The 14365-nt window shown below is 39.2% G+C and overlaps 1 protein-coding gene across 1 annotated transcript in view; it reads right to left on the bottom strand.

Annotated features, from left to right (window-relative positions):
* The window catches only part of LOC131220129 (receptor-like protein 15), a 52802-nt gene that overhangs the window by 12851 nt on the left and 25586 nt on the right, over positions 1-14365 (bottom strand). Inside the window, exons 2-3 of the mRNA XM_058215099.1 lie at positions 13089-13436; positions 12868-12942 (exon numbers count right to left, since the gene is read on the bottom strand). Of these exons, the coding sequence (XP_058071082.1) occupies positions 12868-12942; positions 13089-13436 (423 nt within the window). The remainder of the gene's footprint in view (positions 1-12867; positions 12943-13088; positions 13437-14365) is intronic.

Below are 14365 nucleotides of genomic sequence, written 5' to 3' on the forward strand. Positions count from 1 at the left end.
TGTTATTAAAGATTTTGTATCAGGTTACCTGTGATCCCTGGTCTTCCTCTAGTTTGAAGCTGTGTGGGGTCCATAAGGATTTTCATAACAAATCTACTCCGTCCATCAATTTTTCAAGAGAACAAAAGAACAAGAATCTGAAAATCAGTGAGATCCAAAATTTATATGGACCACCCCATCTGAAAAAGTAGGAATTGGATGTCGTCCATGGAATCTTCTTGAGGGCCACAGAAGTTTTGTATCAGGATGATATTTGTGCCTACAATTTTTCTGAGTAATAATAACCCTATGAACCGTTTGGATAACTAATAAAACTCATGCTTCGCTCTAAGAAGGTTTCAACAGCCTACATTTACATTCCCATCCTTTAATGTGATGTGGTCTGCATGAATTTTCGATCTGCCCATCTTTAGACTCCTATACTTGTATGTGATCTTAAAAAATGGATGGACAGAGTGGATTTGTGTAGGGAATTTCTGCGGCCCCACATCATTTCTGTACCTCATAAACTTCTCACGGGCATCCCGCATGGGGCAAAGCTATACCATCAACTGGATTGTATAGGGTGGTCTGTGGGCTCTACCATATCGATCATATGTGTTTCATCCACATTATTGATGAGATTTTTGTCCCGTGCTCGACCCGTCGTGAGCCTTACATGACTAGTCATGGAGTCAAGCCCTGACTCGACTCAAAGTCCAGCGACTTTGGATTGTTTTTCTCTGGGGTGCTCGACCGGTCGTGGGTGGCGCTCAACCGGTCATGGCCTCATCTTGACCGGTCGTTGTTACGCAGATTCGTTCCGCGATTTTGCGGATTGTGAAAATCTGAGTCCTTTCGCAACTAAGATGCGGAAAAGAGTTTCCTAAAACTATAAAAAGGGGTTCTTAGGGTTTTTCCAAATATGAAAAACACAAGAGAAATAAAGAAAACGGAGTCATGCAAAGTTCAATGAACTTGATGTCGACGGGGAGACTAGATTTATGCTTTGATTTATTTCATTGCTTTATTATCCATAATTTTGGTTTGTTTTGAGAGGCTAGATCCTAAGGTTTTGTACAACGCCCCCAACAAAGTGGTATCAAAGCAAAGTTCATTAAACGGGTATGATCAGTTTTGAATTATGGAAGGTGGCTCATCAGGGATGATCAGCCTCAATGGTTCTAACTGGACCATATGGAAGGCTAAGATAGAGGATTTGCTTTGTTACAAGAACCTATATTCTCCAATTTTTGGCATATCAGCAAAATCCAAGGATATGTCTGATGATGATTTGAAGAAAATGGACCGGAAGGCGGTGGAGTTTATTAGACAATGGTTGGACGATTCCGTTTTCCACCATGTGTCTATGGAGACCTCAGCCGCTAGCTTCTGGTTGAAATTGGAAGGGATGTATGAGAGGAAGATAGCCAGTAATAAAATTTTTCTTACAAGGCAACTTGTGAATCTCAAGTTCAAGGATGGTGGTTCTGTAGCCGAGCACATGAATGAGGTCAACAAGATAGTGAACCAACTCTCCTCTATGAAGATGGTTCTGGATGATGAATTGTAGGTTTTACTTTTGCTTAGTTCATTGCCTAACAATTGGGAGACATTGGTGGTGTCTCTAAGTAACTTCGCGCCAGACGGAAAGATATCCATGGAATAGGTAACTAGTTGTCTCTTTAATGAAGAGACAAAGAGGAAGTCTCAGGGGTCTACTCAGCAAGAGGCCCTTGTGACACTGGAACGGGAGAGGAAAGAACATGAAGGGCAGGAAGGCCCGAGATAAATCAAGAGGCAAGTCGAGTAACGGAAAATAAGTTAAATGCTGGAATTGTGGCAAGAAGGGCTGCTATAAGCATGAATGTCGTAAGGCTAAGAATGACAAGAAATGAAAAGGAAAGGAAGATGAATTAGATTCCACTGCGGTCGCTTCAGATGGCGACATTGTAGTTATTCTTTCAGCAGATCACGATATATGGCTACGAGTCAGGACACCGACCGAGTGATTGACTAAGGAGCTTCTTTTCATGCGACTTCACACAGGGACTCTTCACAAGCTACAAGTCAGGTGACTATGAGACCGTAAAGATGAGAAATTCTGGTGTGTCAAAGATCGTGGGAGTCGGTGATATTTGTGTGAAGACCAATGTGGGTTGCACATTAGTTCTCAGGGATGTGAGGCATATCCCAGACCTTCGCCTCAACTTGATGTCGACAGGAAGACTGGATGATGGCTATGAAAGTCGATTTGCAGCCAGAGGAAAAAAGTGTTGTACCCTTTACAAGGCAAGTGTTAGTATATGCAAGGGTGGGTTAAACGCAGCGGAAGATTCAACTATTGACATGTGACATAGGCGTCTAAGCGATATGAGTGAAAAAGGGCTTCACGTACTAGCGAGGAAGCGGCTCCTTCCAGACGTGACAGGTACACCTTTCAAAATTTGTCTTAATTGTTTATCAAGGAAACAATATAGAGTTTCATTTGTTAAATCTGTTTCTCATGTTAATAAAGTACATATATTAGATTTGGCTTTTTCTGATGTTTGTGGTCCTATGAGGACAAAAACCTTAGGTGGGGCATTGTATTTTGTTACTTTTGTAAATGATGTATCTAGGAGGGTTTGGGTTTATGCTTTGAAATCCAAGGATGAGGTCTTTAGTGTATTTAAATTGTTTCATGCTATGGTTGAAAGAGAGACAGGCAGACCATTGAAGTGCATCCACACTGAAAATGGTGTGAATACATTGGCGACTTTCATGAGTATTGTAAGTCCCTGGGTATACGGCATGAACAGACGGTTCCCAAGACCCCTTAGCATAATGGTTTGACTGAGCGAATGAATCGCACCATTGTACAGAAAATTAGATACATGTTATCCCATGCACAGTTGCCCAGGATGTTCTGGGGAGAAGCAATGCACACGGCGGTGTATTTGATAAACAGGTCTCCATCAGCCCCATTGAATGAAGAAGTACCTGAGAATGTGTGAACTGGACATGATCCATCGTACAGTCATCTCATGGTATTTGGATGTAGGGCATCCGTTCACATACCAAAGGACGAGAGGTTCAATCTCGATATGAAGATCAGACAATGTGTGTTCTTAGGGTACGGTGATAAAAAATTCAGTTACAGATTATGGGATCCGACTAAGAGGAAGCTCGTCAGGAGTAGAGATGTGGTATTCTTTGAAGATCAGTGTATAAAAGACATTGGTAAACCAGAAAAGAACCAGCCTAGTTCAGGTGAGCTAGAGGACATAGATCCAGTTATTCTTCCCGTGGTGCATGATGACGGGGGAGTACAACAAAGTGTAGAGGATGAGGGAGTTCCTTCAGAAGATGGACTAAGGGAGCAGGCCCCACTTGATCCATCTGTTGAGCGACAGGTGAGGAGGTCATCTAGAGACAGACAACCATCTAAGAGGTACTCGCCGCATGAGTACATTATGTTGACTGATAGGGGAGAGCCAGAAGATTATTTTGAGGGCCTAGTCGACGAGCATAAGGGGGAGTGGTTGAAAGCTATACAAGAGGAGATGAAATCCTTGCATAAGAACCACACATGATATGGTGAAATTGTCTAAGGGCAAGAAAGTTTTGAGCAGTAAGTGGGTGCTCAGAAAGAAGGTTGAACAGAAGAATTCACAGACGAGGTTCAAGGCCAGACTTGTGGTCAAAGGGTTTGGTCAAAGGAAAGGCATAGACTTCGAGGAGATATTCTCACCAGTGGTGAAGGTGACATCCATACGGGTGTTGCTTGGGTTGGTGGCTAGCATAGATTTGGAGATAGAGCAGTTAGATGTTAAAACTGCCTTCCTCCATGGTGACCTGGAAGAAGAAATCTACATGCACCAACTAGAGAGGTTCGAAGTTAAGGGCAAAGAGCAGATGGTGTGTAGGCTGAGGAAGAGCTTGTATGGGCTGAAACAAGCTCCACGACAATGATACAAGAAGTTCGACTTGTTTATGTTGAAGCATGGGTATGGCAGAACGGAGTCGGACTACTATGTGTTCACGCGCAAGTTCTCATATGGTGATTTCTTAGTTCTACGGTTATACGTTGATGACATGCTCATCATGGGAAAAGACATCAAGAAGATCGATAGGCTGAAACAGGAGTTGGGCAAGTTATTTACGATGAAAGATTTAGGCCTGGCTAAACAGATACTAGGAATGGAGATAACCCGTGACAGAAGCAGCAGGAAGCTTTGGCTGTCACAAGAGGAGTATATTGAGAAAGTCCTAGAGCAGTTCAATATGAATGCAGCAAAGCTGGTAAGTACTCCACTAGGTGGTCACTTCAGATTAAGCGACATGCAGTGTTCCAAGAAGAAGGCAGAGGTGGAAGAGATGCAGAAGATACCCTACGCATCAGTAGTAGAAAGTTTGATGTATGCTATGGTGTGTACACGCCTAGACATAGCATATGCGGTTGGTGTTGTCAGCCGGTATCTTACCAATCCCAGCAAAGAACATTGGGTAACGGTGAAATGGATACTGCAGTATCTAAAAGGCTCATCCAGGTTGAGCTTATGCTATGGTGACGGTAAACCTGTGTTAGAGGGCTACACAGATGCAAATATGACAGGTGATATAGATTTCAGGAAGTTTACATTGGGGTTCATGTTCACGTTTGTAGGGAGAGCGGTTTCTTGGCAAAGCAAGCTACAGAAGGTTGTAGCATTGTCGACGATAGCGGCCAAGTATATTGTAGTCATAGAGGCATACAAAGAGATACTTTGGATGAAGAGGTTCCTACAAGAACTTAGCCTAAATCAGGAGCAACACGTGGTCTATTGCAATAGTCAGAGTGTTATACACTTGAGCAAGAATTCAAGTCAGCATTCCAAGTTGAATCACATAGAGATTCAATATCACTGGATCAGGAATACTTTCGAACAGAAGGTGTTACAGCTTGAGAAGGTCCACACAGACGATAATGGGTTAGACATGATGACCAAGGCTTTGTTCAAGGGCAAGTTTGAGGTTTGAAGAAACCAGGCTGGCTTGAAGAAGGTAAATCCCTCTTGGGATAGAAAGGGGGAGATTTGATGGGATTTTTGTCCCGTGCTCGATCGGTCGTGAGCTCTACACGACCGGTCGTGGGCTAGTACACGACTAGTCGTAGAGTCAAGCCCTGACTCGACTCAAAGTCTAGCGACTTTAGACTATTTTTCTCTGGGGTGCCCGACCGATCGAGGGTGGTGCTCGACCAGTCATGTGTGGCGCTCGACCGGTCGTGGTTACGCAGGTTCATTCCGCGATTTTGCGGATTGCGAAAATCTGAGTCTTTTCGCAACTGGGATGCGGAAAGGAGTTTCCTAAACTATAAAAAGGGGTTCTTAGGATTTTTCTAGATATGAAAAACACAAGAGGGCTATCAAAGGTGTGAAAGAGAGTAAGAAAGAGAGAGATGAAGCTTATAAAATGGAGGTTATGCTCGTAGATACTATCTACTGTGCAATCTATATCTCAGCGCTTTTACGTCCTCGTAATCGGTGGGATCTCTCCATTCTCTTTGTTTCTCTTATTATTTATCCACTCCTGCGTGAGTGAAGAAGGTTGTAACGTTCTACTTCATAGTGGATTGTTGATCTAGATAAGGTCCCGTGGTTTTTACCTCTTTGAGGGTTTTGTACGTAAAAATCTCTTTTGTGGTGTGTGATTTATGCTTTGATTTATTTCATTGCTTTATTATCCATAACTCTGGTTTGTTTTGGGAGGCTAGATCCCAAGGTTTTGTGCAAGGCTCCCAACAATTATTTATGCATTCTTACATATCAGTTTCTGGCAAGAACTGAGGTAGATCAAAATCTTAAGTGTACCACACCACAAATAGTGGCCATGAACACCTATCATTAAAAACTTCTTATAGCATGTAAAACTTTTGGATAAAGCTGATATTTGTCTTTTGCCTTCATCCAGGTCATTGTAACATAATCAACATGTTGTATGGGAAATAAGGACACTAGAAAGTTTTTAGTGGTGGCCATTGAATCACACTGTTTTCAATGGTGTGGCCCACCTAAGATTTAGATCCACCTCATTTCTGGGCTCATGCCCTAAAATGATTTAGAAAAATGGATGGACTTTGTCGATACATCATGTATCTCCCATAGGACATCTGCAAAGATTTTTTCCTTTTTAAGAATATATTTTTTTAATAACACCTACTTACAAGTAGGTACTCATTTAATTCTTATGTAGCAATCTCATTGATTGGTGGTCATTTTTATCATTTTAGGGAAAAATATTCTTTCAACTAACTTCGGAGAAAAGGGAAGGTATGAGTTTGACAATAACTTAACTAACGAGGTAGCATAGTGAAAACTTGATTAAAAAAATGTATTAAGATGTAAATGTCATGTTAATGAGATACTATTAAATAAAAGGAAGATACTATTTTATAAAATTCCTTTTATTTTTTTTACTGAGTGACTTCATGAGAAATGGCATGGACCAGTAACAGGAGGCAACACCATAACGGACCGAGCCTTCAACACAAACAATGAGCACTTCCATGCACTTTTTTTCATAGTCAAACCTGAGGTTTATAAATCTTAAATTAAAAGGTTAGACCCTTAGTTGAAAATAACAAAAAGATATATTCTTATTTAAAATTCCATGAAACAGCAAGCCTTTAGATGAAAAGCATGGAAAAGAAAATTGTATTTTTCGGAAAACCTAGTTTTCAAGAAAGTGTGGGAAAGGAAATATTATTTCTATGTTTGCTTATCAACAACATTTCTCAAAAGAATTGAAGTTTGTTTTCGAATCATATATTTGGCAAAATAAAATTGTTTTTAGAAATTATTTTAGTATCATGTGATGCCTATCTGTCCAGGCATAGGATGTATGGAATTAACAATTAATATTTCCTTTGTAATATGGAAATATTCCTTTAAGGGGCATCTAATGAACGGGTTAAATGGAATATACTAGACAAACCTATGTTCATTTTGTCCCCATGGTTTCTTGTTGTCTGGCCCACCTAAGTTGTGGATTGAGCTTATTTTTTGCCTAACACTATGGGACAAAGCGAATGGATGGAGTGGATTCGACATAGAGAATATGGTGGCCCCATGTGAAACTCAGTTAAAGAAAGTCATCTCGCCCCTTAGAAATTGTTTACATTGAATTAATTAGCTTAAATTAAGCTGATTAGACTGTAGAAGTCATTCCCAAACTCAGTGTGAAAGTCAGATTCTTTGTATAATCCTAACCTTCCATTCTTGGACGCTTGCTAAAATGAGATCATTGAATATTTTTCATTTTTAATTATTTAATAGATTTTCATCATTCCGTTAGGAAGATTATATAATAAGAGTAATATTAGGTTCATGACACATCTCAACTGAAACCAATAATTGTACAATTTGTTTTAAATTAGTATATTTCTTGCATGTAAACTCTAAATGCATATATGTGTACAGTCTAATATACTCTGCTAGAGTATCAAATTTGTCTTCCGCGCATGCCTATTGCCTATTGATAGTGCCACTAGGAGCATATCTACTGTCATTGTTCTGTGGCTGCTCCCACCATGATGCATGTGTTTTATCCACCTCATCCATCCATTTTGCTAGGTCATTTAATGTTATGAACCCAAAATGATGCATGTTTAGATCTCAAGTAGACCACACACCATAGGAAATAGTGGTGATTGAACACCCACCATTACATACTTCTTGGGGGCCACAAGAGTTTTGAATCAAGCTTATCATATTCGTGTTTTCCCTTCATTGAATGTCCTATTTACTGATTCTTATGGCACTGCTAGTGCATAAAAACTGGGCCCTACTATGACATCTCAATGACATTCACTCCTCGAATCTATTTTGGTAGTTTATCTTAGGAAATGAGGAAAAAATATCCCTTCGAATTTGAGGGGCTACAGTAATATTTATTTTCCATCCAAACATGTCACACCAAACTTAGATGAAGTGAAAACACAAATATTAGCTTGATCGAAAACTTTCATAGTCCACAAGAAGTTTTTAATGGTCAAAATGATCACCGTTTCCTTTATTGTGTAGATATCAGTTTTGGGACCGTGCTCTAAAATGAGCTGGAAAAACTGATAACGGTGTGGATATTGAACACGTACATTACCACTCTTTAAAAACAACCAGTAGTGTTGCTGTGTGTTACCTAGTGTGGGTTTCCTCAACTGTGGGACGAACCTTAAATGTATGTTTTGTATATGAATGTCCTCCATGGAATTTTCCAGCTCATTTTAAGACAGTATCAAAAAAATAAATAAAAATCAAGCAGATCCAAATCTCAAGTGAACTACACCGCAGGCAGGAGTGGTTATTGAATACTCACCAATAAAAATTCTAACAGCCAACTGTCATGTTTGACTTGGGTGAAAGGAATACACCAATGTCATCTTGCTCCGAAATTTCATGGCCCACATGAAGCTTTTAATGGTCAATGAAAACTATTTCCCATGTTGTAGTCCATTTCAGATTTGGATCTACTTTAGTTTTGCAATCATGCTCAAAAATGAGTTAGAAAACTGATGGATGACATGAATATATATCAAAGTAGGCTAACGCACTTCGGTGTTTTCCCGGGTAACACCCGACCGGCTTCCCAGCGTAACACCTGTCCTTGACAAGGATAAAATGGCCATTTTTAGGAGGCTTCTTAATTCCTTCCAATTTCCCTAGCGTTTTCTCAAGTCAAAGTTAAAACTGATTTTTGACCGGCTGTTGGAAAGAAAATTTAGCAAAATAATATCTCACTAATGTAATATTTACATTTGAGTACCTGTTTTAAATTAAACTCTTATTAAGATACCTCATCAATCAAGTTGTTGTCCAACGGGTACCTTATGTTGGTGATTGCAGCTTTCTTAAAATAACAAAAGTGCCCACCAAGTAATGAGGTTGCTTAATAAGATTTAAATAAGTACCTAAATGTAAACATGTGTTATTATAAATATTATATAAAAAAAAATCTAAAAAAGGAAAAGAATTCCCTGTACCCGATTGCATGGTAACATAGGCTTGGTCACTTGTCCGTTTTCTGTGGGACCCACCATGATCTATTTATATGGTCCATACATTTTTCTGGATCACTTTATGGCATAATACCAAAAATAAGGTGGATGCAAATCTCAGGTGGACCTTAAAAAGCAGGAGTGATTAAAGGGTGACAATTAAAAACTTCCTAGGGACCACGTTAATGCCCACCATAATGTTTATTTTCTAGAAACATGTTGATTAGGTTACACGGATATGAAAGAAGGGGAAAAAAAAGAAGAAGAAGAAAGATATGAGATTGATTCAAAACTGTTGTAGCTCACAAGAAGTTTTTAACGGTGAACATCTATTGTCTCCTGTGGTGTGGTCCAACTAAATCTTTGATCTGCCTCATATTTAGAATCATGTCCTAAAATTATCTAAAAATGGATAGATGGTGTGGATTAAACACATACATCATAGTGGGTCCCACAAAGCACCATATACACTTCATGTTAAAGGCACCGCTTCCGCTTCTTTGCCCGACATGGATGGCCTGTTAACGTAGCACAAGAAGGTCATGTGGTTGGAAATGATGTGGAGCCTATAGAGATTCCCATCACAAATCCACTCCGTCAATCAGTTTTGCAGGACCACAATAGCACAGGATTTTGAAAATTAGTATATCAAGAACTCATATGGGCCACACCACATGATGTACATACTGTATATTGGTGCGGTCCATTATTATGTATTTATTGTATATTGGTGTGGTCCATCCATTTTGACGACTCCTTTTAGGCCATGAACCCAAAAATTAATCAGATCCTAATCTCAAGGTGAATATGAAAAAGCAAAGCAGAATGACGTAGTGGATGTAATTTTGATGTCACAGTGGACCCACAGGAAATAGGAGATTCACATGGCTTCAAACTCAGAGGGCAATCTAAAAACCTGTGGGCTTTTCAAGTTTTATATGGAACCTCTACTCTATTAGGTTATCCTTAGTGTTAGGATCTCAGGGCAAAAAATCTGCAGATACACAACTTTGGTGGGCCATACAACGGGGAACAATGGGGATGATGACAACCATATGTTTGTGTGTTTGCTACCATGGCATTTATCTTTAATTAAAAATGTTAATAGGTGTAACTCACAAAGATGAAGAAAAGACACAAAATTCTAGGAAACTCAAGTGGGCAACACCATAAGATCTCCAGGTTTTAGGAGAAAATTTACATAAACCATTTTTGAGACCCAAAGGAGTTTTGTTTGGAAAATCTTTTGCATGTACTGCAAAAATAAAGAGCTTCACCTACTGGACGGAGAGGATTTACATAAAATAAAAATTAAAAAAATATGGTGGACCACATAGAATTTGCTGTTTCTGACCTTGAGTGAACCCGGGTTACTAACAATTCCAAATGGACACAGGTTGTCTCTTATTAGTCTTTCTAACATAGCCACATAGGAATCCCTTGTAACCCTAAGTGAGACTCATCATGATTTCATTTTATTTTTTTTTGTTAATTATTATTTATATCTACTCTACTTATCCATTTTGATAGCTCATTTTAGGACATTAGCCCAAATACCAGGAAGATCCAAAGCTCAGGTAAGCCACACCTCATGATATAATAAAGATAGAAGTACACACTGTTGAAGCCTTATTTTTTTAGGTGTCATAGAAGTTCTGGATCAGACTGACATTCTGTATTCTTTCTACATCCTGATCGGATTCATAAGACTGACATTCTGTATTCTTTCTACATCCTGAGCGGGATCACCCTATGAATAGGTTGATGGTATGTAAAGACTATGGTGGGCCCAAAAAGGTTTCAATGGTTGGCATTTCCTTCCCCACTATTTTGTGAGGTGTAGCCTACTTAAATTTTAGATATCCATGTCCTAAAATGAACCAGTGAAATGTACAGATGAAGTGGATATAACACATATGTTACAATGAACGCCAAAGAGCTTGGGTGTAAGAGGCGGATTTCCTTAAAAGGCTTTATAGCAGGAAGGAAAGTGCCTAGGATGGGATTCTAGGTGGGCCCACCGTGATGTTTGTGAGAAATTCATCCTGTCCATCAGTTTTTTAATATCATTTAAAGACATTTAACAAAATATGAGGCGGGTCCAAAACTCAAGTTAGCTACACGAGAAGAAACATGGGGATATAATGACCACCATTGAAATATTTGTATGGCCGCAAAAAGTTTTGTATTAGGTTTGGACTTTTGCGTTTCCACTTCATACAAGTGGTAATGACCTCATGAATGGTTTGGATGGAACAGAAACATCAACGTAGAGCTCAATAAAGTTTCAACGATAGTCCTTTGTTTCTCCTATGTTTCTCTCGTGTGGCCCACTTGAGTTTTGGATCCATCTCATATTATTCAAATGTCCTAAAATAAGCTAGCAAAATAGATGAACAGGATGGATTTCTCTGAAACCTTACAGTGGGCCCCACCTAACAGACCATCGTAGGAACTTTCGGCTAAAGCCTAAAGGCAATCCGTGCTCCATCCCATGGGACGGGGATTTTCTGAGAAAGGCTTTGGCAGGAAGTTCCTGCAGGTGGGGTCTACTGGGATGTTTATGCGAAATCCAACCCGTTCATCCATTTTTAGAACTCATTTTAAGACGTGACCAAAAATTAGGAGGATACAATAAAACTTAACTAGGCCATACAAGATGAAACAGTGGGGAAAAGAATTCTTATCCTTGAAACCTTCCTAGGCTCTGCCTTGATTTATATATGCCATCCAAACCATTTATAAGGTCATTTTTTCTATGATGAAGTGAAAACACTTAAAACTTAGACTAATACAAAACTTTTGTGGCCATATAAATATTTCAACGGTGAAAACTAAATTCCCATTTTTTCATCTTTTGTTGTCCATTTGAGTTTTGGATCCACCTTATTTTTTCTCACATGTCCTAAAACAAGATCGAAAAACCGATATACGAGTCTCACAAACATCGCAGTGGGCCCCACCCTGGAATCCTTGCCTCAGGAACTTACTGCAAAAATGCTTTCACAGGAAATCCGCCTTCCCTCTTATAAAGGTTACAAGGCAAGGTATATACGAGCACGCCAGCGAGGGCATAGCTGCCCTGCTTTGACAGAGATGAGTGTTGGCCAATCCTTGTTACAGAGAGCCCGTGCAACCTAAACCTCTGTACGGCCCACCATGTTTCCATCTCACATCCACTCCGCCCATCAGTTTCGCAAAGTCAGGTTAAGATGTGATTTCAAAAATGTGGCAGATCCAAAATTCAAGTGAGCCACACCACAAAAATAATGGGAACGGAAACACTGACCATTGAAACCTTCTTGAGCCTCATGCTGATCCTTATATTCCATCCAACCCGTTCATAAGGTTACTTCCATTAGGATGTCGGAAAAATAATAATATCCTTCTTATCCAAAACTTCTATGGCCCCAAGGAAGTTGACGGTGGGTGTTAAATCCCCTAGCGTTTCTTGTGGCATGGCCCACCTTAGTTTCGGATCTGTCTAACTTTTGGGCTCACATAAAAGGGAGTGGATTCTATATGGACATATGATGGGCCCCACAGAGTTTTGGGTTACGAAGGAACATGTAAGAAGGTTGCACGCACCTCGTGTCTTGCTTTAACACCTCTTCGTTAAGGATAAGTACGAGAGCAAAAATCATTGCTAGGAGGGTAAAATATTATCAAAATCCTCCGTAGAAAGGTACAGTCATCATTTTCAAAGTTAAAGATTATTATCACACAAAGATGTAATATATTTTCCTACTAGTGGTGGCAAGAATAATGTCATGAAAAGCATCTCAGAATGTGAATTTTCAAATGCCATTTTGAGGTGCATGTGAAAGACACTTAACTCCAGCATTTATTAGAAAAGATCCAAGCGCTCTTACCTTGCAGACATAAGGAATCATTGAGTCGATTACGTCCCAAATTCAAAACCTCCGGTTTGCTCAAGTTGGCCAATTCTATCAAGATTTAAACAATTTTTTAAAAAAATAACATTAGAGTAGGAATTTGGAGAAGTGACGCACGACCACTAAATAAAGTTCAAAATATTATCTAAACTAATATTATCAATCTTGGCTTAATTCTTTAGAGTTAATCAACTTACCTTTTGAGGGGAAGCATCCTTCCAAATTATTCCCACCTAGGTCAAGGCTCTTGAGGGAGGAGAGTGCGCCCAAATATGGTAGAATGCTTCTATTTAACCAGTTCGAACTTAGGTCTAGCTGCTCTAGGTTGCCCAATCTTGACAACATTTCAAAACTTGTATATAAAATTCCAAGAGGTGAAAACTCCACATCAACACCTCTGTGTGGAAGTCCAAAGTAATTGCTGCTCAGAGACAGACTCTTGAGGGATGAGAGTGCACTTAAATATGGTAGAATGCTTTCATTGAATGAGTTATGGCTCAGGTCAAGGTGCTCTAGCTTTCTCAATCTCGACCATCTATTGAAACCTGCATATGGATGACGTCGTGCATTTAGGGTCTCTGCTTAGACTAGGGCAAAATCCCAGCCAATCTTAATCTTTCATGAAAAATAAAATAAAATTATTTCCTCAAATGCCAAGGATAACATTTAGGAGGGGCCTTTCTTGCTAATATTTTGCTTTAGACCTTGTGTTCAGCATGAAACAGATTGAATTAATTGTAAAGGTTAAAAATGTTTCCCTGTATTTATGTGGGAGAAGGCCTCAAATCACATCAACTCTGTTTCTGGTTTTTCCAATCATCATCATCATCATCATCAACTCAATTAATTGTTGGCCTGTTTTCTCAAGTCTACCTTGAAATTGTCGGAATTATAATTCAGGACTCATTGGTTAAGAAAGCGAGCGGGTTTTCAATTTTGGCCATTTCCACCTCATTTGATTAATAATTGCAGTTCAAAAATATTGTTTTCAATTGAATCTAAGTAGGCAAAGGTTGGATTTAATTTAAAATTCATCTAGACGTAGAACTCCTTCATTTGTGAGATTGATCTTTGAACATCTACATCTACAAAGAAGCAGTTTTACTGGCTACATCGAAGAACATACTACAAATAAGTATTTATTTCAATTTTCAGTATTTGGTTTCTGAGATTTAGCCAGGAAAATCTCTATTTATGGTTTTGATTGAGATCAGTCAGAGAAATCTCAGCGTGGGGTTTTTTTTTTATTGTGTAAACCCAATTCAAAAATACAATTGTATAGGTTTTAAGGTAAACCTTGGAAAACCTTCTTTCTTAGTGAAAGCTAATACCTCATGGGTGTGGATATTGAGATTGGAGTAGTTGTGTGGCTGTTTGCGAGCAGTTGGTGTACACACACGAACCACCATAATTCTTGGAGTTTGATTGATGATGATCGTGATGTGTATGATGTGGTGAATGTTGTAATCTATGT

This window comes from Magnolia sinica, chromosome 12, assembly GCF_029962835.1.
Source record: "Magnolia sinica isolate HGM2019 chromosome 12, MsV1, whole genome shotgun sequence".
NCBI classification, from domain to species: domain Eukaryota; kingdom Viridiplantae; phylum Streptophyta; class Magnoliopsida; order Magnoliales; family Magnoliaceae; genus Magnolia; species Magnolia sinica.